Below are 13,584 nucleotides of genomic sequence, written 5' to 3' on the forward strand. Positions count from 1 at the left end.
ACAACTGGTTATAAATTGATTTCAAATAGAAGTTCTCCTTTGGGGACAGGATTGAAAATTCTTTTCATTCCCCCGCCCCATCGTTTCCCACTTAAAAAAAAAAATCGTTTTATAAACTGCCTAAAACCGAACTCATTTATGTCCTGAGAAAGGCATGCCCAGATAAATCTGTAAGAGTTGCAAGGAACTGAACTGCCAACCAGAAACTGCCCTGGTAACAACATTAACAAATTCAACAACAGCGGAAAGGCTGAGAAACACCGGCCTTCAGGGGCGGAAACTCCCCAGGAGCCCCTTTCCCCAGGCAGGGGGAGTAGAAGCCCCCCGCCAGGATTTCGGATTCCAGGGTTGAGGACGCCCGCGGCGACGCCCAGCCACACACAGCAGCAGGAGCAGGGGCCACCATTTCGCTTAGTTTATTAGACAAAAATATATGATTTAGACAAGTTCGCTGACGCGCTATTTACAATCTGAAATCACTCTATATACAGGAAGGGGCGGGGGCGGGGGGGGGGGGGGGCGGGAAGACACAAGCACGTGGTGGGGGCATTTACCGAACCGATAGTCACCCGGAGCACGGTGACAGCCACCGAGCCTCGGGCACAGGCCGGCCGGGCTGCCTGGATGCGGAGCTCGGGTCGGAGGAGCCCCTTTCTGCAGAAAGCGATGGATGGGAGTCCTCGACTTCGTGGCCAGATCTGTCCTTTGCACCGGTCTGAAATTTTTGTCTTAATTCCTCCCTCATCCCTTCCCTCCCAAAGATCTCCCCCCTCCCCCCGGGGAAAATCAGAGACGACCCTGGATCAGGCCGACGGGAGCGCTGCTAGAATCCGCGGCGTCCCTTCCTGCGTGGCCAGCGAGCTGCAGGGGTGGGGGGGGTGGGAAACAGCGAGACAAGAACAGCGCTGTCAGTGGACGGAAGCTGGAACCCGGCCGGGGGACTCTGCCCACCGAGAGCCCGGGGAGGGGGCGCGGGGTCGCCGGCCCGGCGCGGCTCCCGGCTCGGGAGAAACTCGGGTGGACTCCGCCAGCCGGCTGGGGTGCCGCGGGGCTGGCGGGCCAGGGCGCGCGCGCGCGCGGTCCACACGGGCTGCCCGACCCCGATACCGCCCCCCACCCCTCACCCCCAGTCCAGCAGTAAAGGCCCACGGGCACTCACTTGTCGCGCACTGGCTGGAAGGGCGACTTCAACTGCTGCGCCGGCGAGTCCGGTCTGGGGAGGAGGTCTCTCTCTGGGAGGGAGGGGGAGACACCGAGCTTAGGACCCAGACGCGGGAGGGTGCTGCGGAGGGGCGCTGGGCCTCCCCCCTCCCCGCCCCTGGAAAGTGCCTCCAGAAACACCCCCGACCCCCAGGGCAAGCCAGTGAGTGAACAAGGCTCTCTCGGGGAGCCAAGTGCCTTGGTCTCCCTCCTCTACTTCAGACAGGAATCGTGGCTCAACCCCAGCCCAGTGGCCACTGGGTCTCACCCTCCGGGGCAGTCAGTGCCCCCAGCCAACGCCCCTCCTGGCCGGTGATCCCCTCCACGCCATCCTCCCCGGGCTAGTGCTCCCCTATACATCGCCTTCCCCCCCCCCTCGGTGCTCCCCTCTACCCACCCCCCCACTGGGCCACTGATCCCCTCCACCACCCCACCCCTGAGTTAGTGCTCCCCTTGCCCCAGCCCCCTCCCCGGCTAGTGCTCCCCTCCGCCCCAGGCTCGCCTGGTTCCCAGATTCCTGGCCTGGGGTGGGGCAGATGCCCCTGGGTGCCATACCTGGGAGCGAGGGGCTGCTACGGGCCGAGGCCTTGTCGCCATGGAGCACCCCCGCGGCCACGGGGACCGGTGGCTGCGGCGGGGGCGGCGCCGACAGGTGCGGGCCGTGCGGCGCGCCCACGCCCAGGAAGGAGCGCACGTTAAGCAGCGAGCCCTGTGCGAGGAATGCGCCGTTGGTCCAGTTGGAGAACTTGCCGATGTGGCAGGTGTACAGTCCGTGGCTGGGCAGGAAGGCGGGGTGCTGCAGCGGCGAGCCCGCGGGGGGCCCGTGCGCGCCGCCGGGGTGGCCGGAAGGCGGCGGCGGCGAGGCCTTGGGCGCACCGTCGGGGCTGGTGGCCGTCTCGGCCAGCGACCAGATCTTGGGCTTGCTGTTCGGCGCGCCCTGCAGGCCGCCCGCCGCCGCAGCGCCAGGGCTCAGCAGGCGCGTGCTGCCGGGCTCCGGGAGCTCCTTGGCCAAGCCCAGGGGCGAGTCTGGGGGCTTGAGTGCGTCGGAGGCCATCAGCGGCGAGCCCTGGTCTCGCGCGAGGGCCGTGGGCGCGTCGGGCGCGCGCGGCGCCTCGGCTTTGTCCTCCTCGTCCTCGTTGCTCTGGTCGCCGTCGTGCTCGTCGATATCGATGCTCTCCAGGTCGATCTCTTCGTCGTCCTCAGCCTTCTCCGGGTCCCCCTCGGTGTCGCTTCCGAAGAGAGCGCCGTCCTCCTGGTCCTTGCTGCGCGCGCCCCACGTCACCTTGTTCTCCTTCTTGAGGCGCCGGCGCGCGTTGGCGAACCAGGTGGAGACCTGCGTGAGGGTCATCTTGGTGATGATGGCCAGCATGATCTTCTCGCCTTTGGTGGGGTAGGGGTTCTTGCGGTGCTCGTTGAGCCAGGCCTTGAGCGTGCTGGTGCTCTCCCGCGTGGCGTTCTTGGGCCGCCCGGGGTCCCCGTACTGGAACTGCCCGTAGGGGTAGTAGGCGGGAGCCGTGTGGGCCGCGAAGGTGGCGGGGTGCACCCCGGGGTTGTCCTTGAGCTCATACTGTGAACCCTGCAGCCACAAGGCCCAGCGAGGGAGGAGGGGGAAAGCGGCAGAGAGAGAGAGAGACAGAGAGGTGAGTCCCCGAAACTGCGCGAGCCGGGGGCAGACAGTCCAGCCTGCTCCGGAGCAGGAAGCCTACCCTAATGCACCACCCGGGTTGGAAGAGGGGGTCAGGTCACAAACCGCCCCCAGAAGCGGCGCTTCCGCCAATCACCGAGACTTTTTTTTTTTTTTTTGGTCACTCAAGAAAAGTTCCAGAATCCTCGAAATGTGCTCCGAAGACCACAGCGGGCGCCGGGGGCCCCCAGAATTTCCCTAGGCCGCCTTTGCTGCCCCCACCCCCACCTCCCACAACCACTCCAGAAGCCCGGATTTCCAAGTTTATCTCACACTCGCTCGAGGGAAAAACCTTTTAACTGGGCTGATAAAACAGTTTCTCCAAACTCGGAGGACCGAGAGCCCAGGCCCCCCCTCCCTTCTACCCTGAGGGGGTCAAACAAAATAAACCGTCCCGGGTTTTCAGAGAATCCAAATCCGCCAGCAATTTAAAATGAAAGCATACTCCTTTTAGCTCCCAAGTTAAATCTGCATAGAATGGCTCACCCGCACTTAAAGGTCTATAGTGGGTGACGGGCAATTTAAAATTTTAATCCTGGCCGGGATCGACAACAATAACAAAAACACCGTTTGTTTTTTTTAAATACAAAAAGAAGGCTTATCCGGTAAAACATTAACGCGAGGCCCCGAGCGCCGGCTGCGCGAAGCAGAACCGCTTCCGCGGCCCCTTCTCAAGTTTGACTTTGATCAGGAGCTAGCAAGCACAAACTGTTTGCAGGCATTTAGAGGCGGTGATTTATTTGCAATCAATATTCTTTTTATCATCGGTAGTAAAACACAGCAAGTCAAATTATCCCACCAGGTTTTTTGGTAAATAACATTTTATCTTTCTAACAACCTCATTAGGCCTCATTATTACCATAAATTGCCCAGACAGACATTCACTCACAATTTTATCTTTTGACTTCCAAATCCCCCACCGTAAGGGCTTGGAAAACCTCGGCCTAGAATTCGAGTTTGGATTTAGGCTTTCTTTCCAAGAAGGGACAGGAGTCCAGGAGGAAACACAGGCACACACGCACACATACCTTTGGGGGGGGGGAGGTGGATTTCTAAATAATTTGCCATTAAAACAAACAAAAAAATAAGCAGCTCTGTTTCCAACCACAGTACAATAGGAGTGGGTCCTCACCGCAGGGCCCCCACCCTCCTGCACAAACACAGGTAGGTTTCCCAAATGGCACATAACTGTATTCAAATTTTCTGTTTAAAAAATATATATATATATATATATATTTTTTAAACAGAAAATCTCCATGTAAAAACTGTCGAGTTGTGTTAGCAGACGGGGACCTCCGACTCTGAGAAAGTTGCAAAAAGCAGAAGATTTCTTGGACTATTTAGTTCGGTGGTCGAAACCACACAGACAACGTTTCTCTGGCCAGATTTCGTTTTCTGCCTAATCTTTGCAAAACGTCCTTTGCACGTTTCTAATTATTTTGGTTGTAACTGTAAGGAAGACATTTCGGCCGCCTCTCTGCTGGGAATTCTCTTTGAAAGGATACCTTGTAAATCTCTCATCGCTTCCCCGGCATCCCCGCCGCCAGAACAAAATGGGAGCTGATCTTTTTCCAGAGCAACCGAGCTCAACGGCAGCTGGGGTCGCTTTCAGAGAAATAGGCTTTCTTTTCAAAACTACAAGAAAAGTTCCAGCAAAGCACGCCGGCCGTCTTGCTCCTGTACAGTTTCCGGGTGTTTATTTTCTGTCTCTTCTTCGCGGAGAGGGGAGACCTGCGGGGGGGAGGGGGGTGCCTGCAAACTGCATGACCCTGCGGCAGCAGAGCAGGAGGGGGCTGCCTCCCCGACCCCTGCGCCCGGCGTGCAGTCCCCAGCAGTCCGAAGTTTTAAACTAGACTTCGCAGGCAGACCTTAGAGAAATGGATCCCTTAGACCAACGGCCCTGCGGAGCATTCAATCTGCAGCACACTCCCCACCCCACCCCCATATCTGACACCCACTGGGACAAGAGGCTAAGAGGACAGCATTTATTTTAAGCCCAGGGACACTGTTCTTTTTAATCCTCCATTATATAACGCAAGAAGAAAAGCGCTTTTCTTTTCGGTGCAAATGAAATGAAAACTTTGACAACTTACGGAAGTCAAAGCAAACACCGTTTCAGACGCCAACAATTATTTCGCCTTTTTGTTTTTAAATTTCAAATTTGCACTCCGGCCTTGGAGACCCCCTCGGCCCGTCCGATCTCCATTGTTAGCCTTATTCTGACCGCCTCTATTTCGCTTTAAAAGGTTCCCTCGGGTGCACGGAATACAACCGCACGAGTTCTGCCCGAGAGGAGGAAAAATCGAGTCTCCGGTCCCGGCCCCAAAGCTGAAAAGGTCGCGCAGCGGGGCCCACGGCCCGGGAAGGGGCGGCCGGGTAAAGGGCCCGCCTGCCCCGCCGCCGCCGCCACCGAATCGGGGGCGTCGGGCACGAGTTTGTCCCGACCTTCAGCGCGGGCCGCTGGCCCCCGGCCTGCTCCGTGGGCCTCCCTACTCCCACCGGGACCCCCCGAGCGGCCCAGGCCTCCCAACTCCCCGCTTCCCCAGGCCCACGGGCCGGGCCGTTACCCGGCCGGCCTCTCAGCGCTCCCCGCCGCCTCCGCCCCGCCGGACTGGGCCGCTCGGTCTCCCCGCCCGGGCCCCCGCCCCCTCGGCCCGGGCGCCCTGATCGCGCCGCCGGAGGGCAACGCGTGAGAGCGGGCCGGGAGCACTCACCATCTGCGAGAAGAGGCTGAGGTCGGCGGCGTAGGGTAGGAAGGCGCTGTAGTTGGGCGCGCCCGCGTAGGGGCCGGCCGCCGCGTACATGCCCAGCACCGAGGTGACCGCTGCCGCCCCGGCTCCCGCGCCCAGCTCCGCCGCCCCCGGCCGGCCCGACGAGGCGGCGGCCGCGGCGGCGGCGGCGGCCGCTGCAAGAACCCCCGGGCGCTCGCCGCCGTAGGCGCCGGGCCCCGCGGCGCTCAGGTACTGCGGGTAGCCCAGCTGCGGAAAGGACATGTCCGCGGAGTCGGCGGCGGCGGCGGCGGCGCGCAAGTATCAAAGAGGCGGGGGAGGTTAGGCGCGGGGCTAGGGAAGGCGGGTGCCGGAGTGGGGGGCAGCGGGCCGCCGGCCGGGCGCGCTCGGGCCGGCCCGGAGGCGGGGGCCGGTGGCTGCTCCTCGGCCCGGTGCTCGCTGGCGCCCGGCTCCCGGCTGCGCCCGGCTCCGCGATCGCGCGCCGACTGCGGCGGCCGCCCTCCGCTCGGCGGCGCGGCTTTCAGACACAATTTGAAGTTGATGCTTTGATTGGCATCCCCTTGAGCTCTGGCCCCGCCCCCGGCTCCCCCGCTCCTCGCCCGCCCCCTCCCCGCCGCCCGCCCTCGCCGGCCGCTCCTGCCCCTCCCGCGGAGCACGTGGTGCCCAGCGCCGGCCGGGCCACCTCCGCCCGCCAAGCGCCCGGGCGGCCGGGGCGGGACCGCAGGCCGCGTCCCGGTCGGCGCGCCCGGCCGTCTGACAACCTGTCGACGCGGGTTTACAGCTGGCGGACACCGGGGTCTGCAGTTTCGCAGCCCTGGCGCGTCTTGCTTGCTCACAAAACACCACCTCGGCGCCTGCCTTCCCACCGTTGGGCCGGCAGGGAAGGGGCGGGCGGAGGCGCGGTGCCAGCCGGCGAGGAGCGCCCTCTCCTCCGAGCTCCGGGCTCCTCCTCGGACGTCCCCCCGGGACCTCTTTTGGCAGAAGTGCCCCTAAACCGGCGGGGCGTGGCACCCCGAGGCGGGCAGGGTGTCCCCCTGCCCCCGCCACCCGGGATTAACGGGGCATCCCTCCGGCAGGGGCTGGCTCTCTGCACTCGGAGAGGCGGGCACCCGCCGAGCACCGCGAGCTTTTCCAGCGGTGTGAACTTTGAGAAAGGCCACCGGCTGGGAAGCTTGAAGGAAGCTAACGGCTGGTTCTTTGGGGGCGGGGCGGGGAGGGTACCTTTTCTTTGCGGAGAAAGTACCACCGCGGCGGGAGAGACACAGGCCGCCCCCGCCCTGGAGACAGGAGGGGCCAGCGTGGCCTGGACACCCCTCGTTTGTCCACTAGGCGAGCAGATGCTGGAAGTCAGCTTGTGCGCAGCGCGCCGGCCCGAGGCGGCGCCGCGACGAGCCCGGGGACGGGGCGTCAGGCTCCCGCCGCCCTCGCCCCTTCTCTCCTCCGCCTGACCGCCCGCCCGAAGAGCCGAGAGCGACAGGGCAGGGCATCGCGTGCGCTCGGGAGGGCGGATCCGGGGTGCCTGGGGTCTGGTGGGGCTGGGGCGCAGACGCCCAAAATGCTTGGTCCTCCTGGCCTCCCTGCCTGCGCCTTGGACCGCGCTGGGGCAGGCCGCTCCGGCCCTGGAGGCTGTGTGGGCAGCGCGCCCCCGGGTATTCGCCTGGGCTCCCTCTCCGAAGCTGCGGCCAGAGCTCGGCGAGTACTCCCTGCAGCTGCATTCCGGCGCGCGGAGCCATGCAGGGGTGGCGTCCGTGGGCCTGGTGTCCAGCTCGCTTTGGGCCGGTTGGAGACCACAGAACTGAGGTCAGGTCCTGAGCGCGCTCTATGTCTGTACCTTGGACACCCAGGCATCCATCTCCAGCCTCTAACTCCCTCTTCCAGTTACTAGGGACCTTCCAGGCCCAGGGACTTTGGAAGCATCCGGAGAGATTCGGGTTCCCCAGCTGGAGACCTGAGGACAGAGCCAGCGCCTATAATTAGCCACAATAACGCCCATAATAGTAATTACTAATTACCAGCTGTGTAACCAGGCTTTATTTTCTGTGTTCAGAGTCAGATTTTCTTCCTGGTCATGCTCCCCCCGCCCCCCCCCCCCTTATCTCCACCCCCGACCTCACCCCACCAGTCCCTCTTACCCACAGCAACTGCTAGGACTCCTTTCCTGCGGTTCCAGCTTCTGGGGGTGGGAGGGCAGTGGGCAGATGGGCGCTCCTGCTCTGGGAAGCCCCTGACCACAGCTTCCTCCTGCCCCCCAGCCCCCCAGCCCACACTCCCCAACCCCCTCTCTCGCCAACACCCAAAACAAACCAATGCGCCCTGGCCACTGTCCTGTTTAGCAAGCTCCAGTGTCACGTTTCAGGATGACAGGTAAACACAGGTAAGATAAGGCCTCTTGTGAGACCTGAAGAGCCAGATGGAATGTATGCCCAGAGAAATTCCCGGTGTCAAGATTGAGCCACAGGATGAATCACCTTCTTCCCAGCCCTACCTGCAGCTGTGTGAGCCCCTCACACCATAGCCATCCCAGCCTGGGGAAGATGGAGGAAGACAGGACAGCCTTGTCCTGACCCCCAAGGGGCCCAGCAATGCCGCCCTCCACGCTCTGGCTGTATCTGCATCACCTCCTTTCTGGTCCTGGAGTGATTCAGGTTCCTGAACGCACCCGAGAGGTGAGTGGGAAGGGCCCACCAGAAATGGTTCCTGGGGATAAGGCTGTTCTGGGGGAACTGGTACTAAGAAGGCCTGTGGACTGGCCCCCAGGGAGCCCTGGCAAGATGCCTGGGGGTGCCTGTAGGCCTCCCTGAGTGCCAGGCACAGGATCCTAATGGAGTCTGGCAACCACCCCTTCCCTTCTTTCTCCTTGGTACAGGGGTACAGGGGAACCCCAAAATTTGCACATAGAAAACTTGGAAGCAATGTACACAAAAAATAAATTTAAAAAAATTAAATGTGTCCAATCATCAAGAGGGGAGCAGAGAAAGATCTAGAACTTCCTGGCTCAGTGTCTTTCCACTGGCCCTCTACTTATTTTTAATGTCAAGTGGTGAAGTAGAGCCCAGGAAGGCCCAGGGTGCCTGAGCCAGGAGAGTGGCCCTCTGCCCAAAACCTCCTTGGGGCTGACTTGACTAAGCACTAATGGATACAGAATTTTCCCCAAGAGGTCAGCCCAGCTCAGCAGCTCAGCTCTTCTGACGACGTCCAGGCCATCCACAGGACGACCCTGGCCCTGCACCAGAGGCTGGGGTTGGGGGGTGTGGGCGGTGGAGCTCCAGCTGTCCCTCCCTCAGAAACCACAGTTCCCAGCCCGGCTGCTCTGGGCCCAAGCGGGGAGAGCCCCGCTTCGCAGAACGTCAGTCACCATCGCCGCCTGCCCTGGGGTGGCTCAGGGGGGCCGGATGCCTGGTCCGGGAGCCGCAGGGACGGGGCATTCCCCCAGCCGGTCTCCTCCCGGTCTGCCCAGAGCCAGAGACAGGGCCTGGGAGCCGTGCAAAGCCGGACCTAGGGGTCGCTGCAAGGTCGAATCGGAGCTCGGGCAGGCTGGGTCCGGGAGCCCTGTGCTCAGTAAGGACCCCCCACCCTCTCAGGGACCCGAGGCGATTGGCCTCCATCACGCCGCAGAGCTCCCTTTGGCTGGAAAGCCCGGACTCTTGGCGCCCCTCCCGGCTAGGACATGAGCCTCGGGAGGCACCCACGCGTGTGCAGGGCCCGCGTGTGCAGACGCGGCTCCGGAGGTAGGTGACTCTGCTGGGCGGGGTGAAAGATTCCCAGGCCGCTTACCGGGAGGGGGCGGGCCTGGGGTGATGGGTGAACAAGGCGCGTTTGAACCAACTTGGCGGAAAGTTCATTTGCTCCGTTCCATTATGGCGGGCGGGGGTGGCGAGCGAGTTTTCTAACTGGAGGGAACTGCTATCACCCACCTGAAGCATATCCTGTGCTTTTTCTTTCCCCAGACCCCCATAAAAGTTCCTCCAGTTCCCTTCCCTACCTCTGCCCACCGCACCCTCTGTTTACATAAGAATGAGATTAAGTGTACCAAATAGCATCCTCGTTTACAATTTTATTCCCTCGGAAATAAACCTCCAGCCTTGCGGACCCAGGTCTCTGAGGAAGAGGAGGAAGCTCCTGGGGACCCAGTCCAATCCCCGAGCCCTCACGGACCTCCCTTTGTCACCAAGGCCGGGGCCACTTAGACCTACTCAGGCACAGCGGGCGGCGCCTCGGCCCTGTCTCCTGCCTTTCCAAACGGCCCGTATTTGATTTGCAGATATCGGGGCTGCCTCTCCGGGCCGCAGCTCGGATCAGAGGCCGGCTGGGTGGCCTGACCCTGGCGGCACCCTGCCCCTGCGGCCAGTCCCCCGCCCCAAACCTTGCACCCCGATGGATGAAACCCAGGTCAACACTTTGGACCTTTCTCCAGCAGGATCCAGCCGGAAAGCCACCCCCGCTTAGCGACAGCGAGGCGAGTGTCAAACAGTCCCCGGGCAGCCGAGACCCTCTCAGGAGCGTCCAGCTCTCACCGTGGAGCCCAAGGGCTCCAGCCCGGAGCCAGCCGGGTTGGCCGGGCCACGGTGATTCCGCAGTTCCCTCGGTCTGGACCCCTCCGGGCCGGGCCTGCGCGCTCCGGCGACTCCAGGCCCAGACCCACGCGGAGCCCGACCGAAGGTTAGCCCTGGTGCCTCCCGGCCTAGAGTAGCACCCAGCAAACGTCCAGAGCGAGCGGGACTGCCGAGACCCCGCGGCGAGACTTGCTCGCCTGCCTTGGCAGGACAAGCCCAGTGGGGCCGGCGGAGGAGATTCCAGAAAAACCCGGGGAGAAAAATCGCCGTGCAGCAAGGGCGGTGGGCGGCCAGATGCTCCGGGCCAAGCCCCGCACGAACGTAGAGCGCGTGTCTGGACGGAGGGGGCCGTGCGCCCCGGGCGCCGCGAGCCTCCTGAGCCGGCCTCCGTTTCCCCCGGTGGAGACACGGACCACAGGGCCCCGGCCTGGAGTGTCGGAGGAAGCGAATTACATGCGTGTGCGCACATGTCAATATTTTATAAACCTCCCCTTAATTAACCAGATCATTTCCATTATGCCTCCAACCCCATCCACCGCAACGGTGTGAGGGTTTGCAGGCTTTATAATTCGATGCCACCAGACGGTTGCTCGGGGGCAGAGGTGTGATCGCCCGCGCCAGCTGCGCTTGTATTTATTTGTTTTTCTCCCGTGTTCCTGTAGGGCGCCATTATGCAGTTTTTAATTAGTTTGTGTTTGTAGTTCACCCGTCCCAAATCAATGCCATCCCGGAGCACGGCGATGTAAATTCTCGAAGTACAGGTGTAGCTGCCTGCTCGGGAACACGGGGAAGCGCGTGTCTGACAAATGAAAGCCGGGCGGACTGTCAGCTCTCGGCAGCCAAGAGGCGCAGATCAAAGCCATCGGGGACTCCTGCGCCCTCGGAGCGCCTCAGTGGCGGCGGCTCCTAATGCTATTAGAGGGAGAGTCGGGTGCAGCTCGGCGTGGGGGACAAAGTGACTTTTCATTTTGCTGGAATCCTGGGTTCCCTGGGCCAGCGCTGGCCTCCCGCGCGCTCTGGCCTTGGGGCCTGGTGGGCGCTGGGCACCCTGCGTCAGGCTCCCGCCCCGGATGCCCGGCTGGCTGTGGGCGCGCGTGCACGGACCCAGTGCTGGAGAAAGGTCATTGCCACTTCCAGCGGGGTTCCGCAGCCCTTTCATAGAACCCACGGCCAACAGCCGGGACTTTGGGAATCTCCAGACTGGAGAACCCCCCTCACCCCCACTCCCAGGTCCCGCTCATTTCTCTTCTTGAAATGACCTCTGTGCAATGAGTGTAAATTATTCTTCCCAGCCACCAGGGAATTCTTTTAAAGATTTTTTTTTTTTTTGGATCGGGAATAAGAGATTGTTCATCTTTAACTAGACCACATAGAAATTATGATTCAACAGCAGTGTGTATTTAATTAGAGTAATCTCACTTGAATTTAATTACCTAATGAATTATTTGTTTAAAAGGTAGAACGTCTTGTTTGCCAAGTGTGGTGCAGACCTCTGATAAGAACTTGTGTTATAAGGACATTACAGTATAAAGCAGCCATGTAGTAAGGTTTGGTTTTAACTCTTTGCGTGTGTAATGGTTACTGTAGCACTCAACACACACACTAAGATCATGTCCGGAAGGCTGAGGGGAGGGCAGAAGCTCCCATTAGCCAAACAGAGGCTTAGTTCTGTTGTGCAGGCAGGGCCCCTTCGAAATTAATATCTTCCAACCCCTTTCCTCATACACATCTATTTTTAAATGTATTTTTCAATAGTTTTGTGTGTGTGTGCCAGATGACAGCTGCCTATTATGACTCATTTTATGGTTCATATTTGCAATGAAGTGGTACATCTCCTTCAGGAAAACTCCAGCCTAGCTTCTCTGGGTGCCTGAACCTCCATACTAGTGACAGGAAGGCTTTCTGAGGTCATTGAACATTAGAGGAAGGGAAGCTACAATGCCCCAGACTGTGATCTTAACCCCTAGTGCCTAAATAATGGAAGGATTTCATCCCCTCTCATTTTGTAAGAGCAAATGACTCCAAACCGTGCCACCCTTTCCAGTGGGCTCTGAAGGGGATGTGTCTCCAGCTAAACATACATGAAATCCACCTGGTTGAATTCCACTGTTATTTTCATTCATAGGTCATTAACCAGATATTTAATTGTAGATTTGGGCGCTATTATCACATAAATATTAAGTATTAATAATATAGTGTTCAACTAAGTAGGAATAGGCTTATGAGAAAAAATAAAAAACTTTGATAAGAATTATTAACTTTTTTAGAGTCTCTTATTTTTATCACAGCTGTGCATTTTAAAACCGATGCTTTAGCAACTGATAGTGGTTATTAATAAATTATAAACTTAATCATGTTAAGTTATGGTTATAGTCGAATCTTTCTTCCTAAGAAATAGATCTACATGAATACATACTTTAAACTTAGTTATAAATTTACTTCACATATTCTTCCAAATAACAACTGATAATAACAACCAGAAAGGACATGAGATAATAGCTTAGGGATGATAATACATTCCTCAGATCTGAGCAAATCCAAAGACGATTTGCTAGTAAAACCCTCAAAGAAAATGGTTTGTGAGTGATGGAAGAAGGAAAATACTAAATAGCATATTTATGTTGGGCTCTTTCCAAAATGTTTGAAATTTAGACCAAAGAGTATTCCATCTCCCATGAGTCCCTCTCAACCCTCAATCACTTATATTATTAAAGATAAAACCTACCTACTAGAAATACCTTTGTAAAATACCAATTGATAAATATAGGTCCATACAACAGTCTGGGTAGAAATTTTCATCTTCCATGCATAATGTGTGGACCACAAGTCACTGGCTGATAGGTTAAAAATCTGTTCATTTAAGAGGCATTCATTCAACAAAAGTACCCCCACAGAGGACTCTTTGGGAGTTCAGGAGACTGTTTCTGGAAAGTTCTGAAGATAGGCAAAGACCACCAGCATCTTCTAGGACCATTCTCATAGAAGAGCAAAACCGGGGGTATGAGTGCTCAAAAGATTTCCCAGGCGAGAGTACTGGACTGGGTTGCCATTTCCTCCTCCAGGGCGACCTTCCCAACCCAGGGATGGAACCCACATCTCGGAGTCTCCTTCACTGCAGGAGGATTCTTTACCTTTGATCCACCAGAGAAGCCTGAATGGTCTGAGGGGGGAGCCTTAAAAAGCCCCAGACCAGGGGCACCTTTGCCTGCTCTTGTACAGACATCCCTTGTACTGTAAGGGTGCCCAGGGATTCTCCGGAGTTCAGGGCGTCTGTCTGCCTGTCTGCCACTTCCCCTGCTCTTCACCCCTGGCAAGAAAAACCACACAGAGAGGCCCGAGGTGACGCCATCCTTGAGGGTGTTGAGTGAGTGTGGATGCAAGGTGGGAATGAGGTGCTGAGAGAAGGAAGAAGCTCAGG

At 58.8% G+C, this 13,584-nt stretch overlaps 1 protein-coding gene and 1 long non-coding RNA gene across 3 annotated transcripts; one reads left to right on the forward strand and one right to left on the reverse strand.

Moving 5' to 3' along the window:
* Positions 1 to 400: 400 nt before the first annotated feature.
* Positions 401 to 6,125, reverse strand: IRX1 (iroquois homeobox 1). The gene is made up of 4 exons (XM_070774881.1): positions 5,599 to 6,125; positions 1,756 to 2,776; positions 1,160 to 1,232; positions 401 to 861 (listed from the first exon to the last, which is right to left on the reverse strand). Exons 1-4 carry the CDS (start codon positions 5,875 to 5,877, stop codon positions 804 to 806), a joined length of 1,431 nt encoding a protein of 476 aa, XP_070630982.1. The 5' UTR covers positions 5,878 to 6,125; the 3' UTR covers positions 401 to 803.
* A 1,630-nt stretch (positions 6,126 to 7,755) lies between these two features.
* On the forward strand, positions 7,756 to 12,383 carry LOC139178030 (uncharacterized). Of its 2 annotated transcripts, none has more exons than XR_011562466.1 (3): positions 7,756 to 8,279; positions 9,195 to 9,341; positions 10,028 to 12,383. It is a non-coding gene; the product is annotated as an uncharacterized lncRNA (long non-coding RNA). The 2 variants fall into 2 exon arrangements; XR_011562467.1 differs by having other exon boundaries at positions 10,031 to 12,383.
* The last annotated feature ends 1,201 nt before the right edge of the window (positions 12,384 to 13,584 follow it).

Source organism: Bos indicus, chromosome 20 (genome assembly GCF_029378745.1).
Source record: "Bos indicus isolate NIAB-ARS_2022 breed Sahiwal x Tharparkar chromosome 20, NIAB-ARS_B.indTharparkar_mat_pri_1.0, whole genome shotgun sequence".
In the NCBI taxonomy this organism is placed as follows: domain Eukaryota; kingdom Metazoa; phylum Chordata; class Mammalia; order Artiodactyla; family Bovidae; genus Bos; species Bos indicus.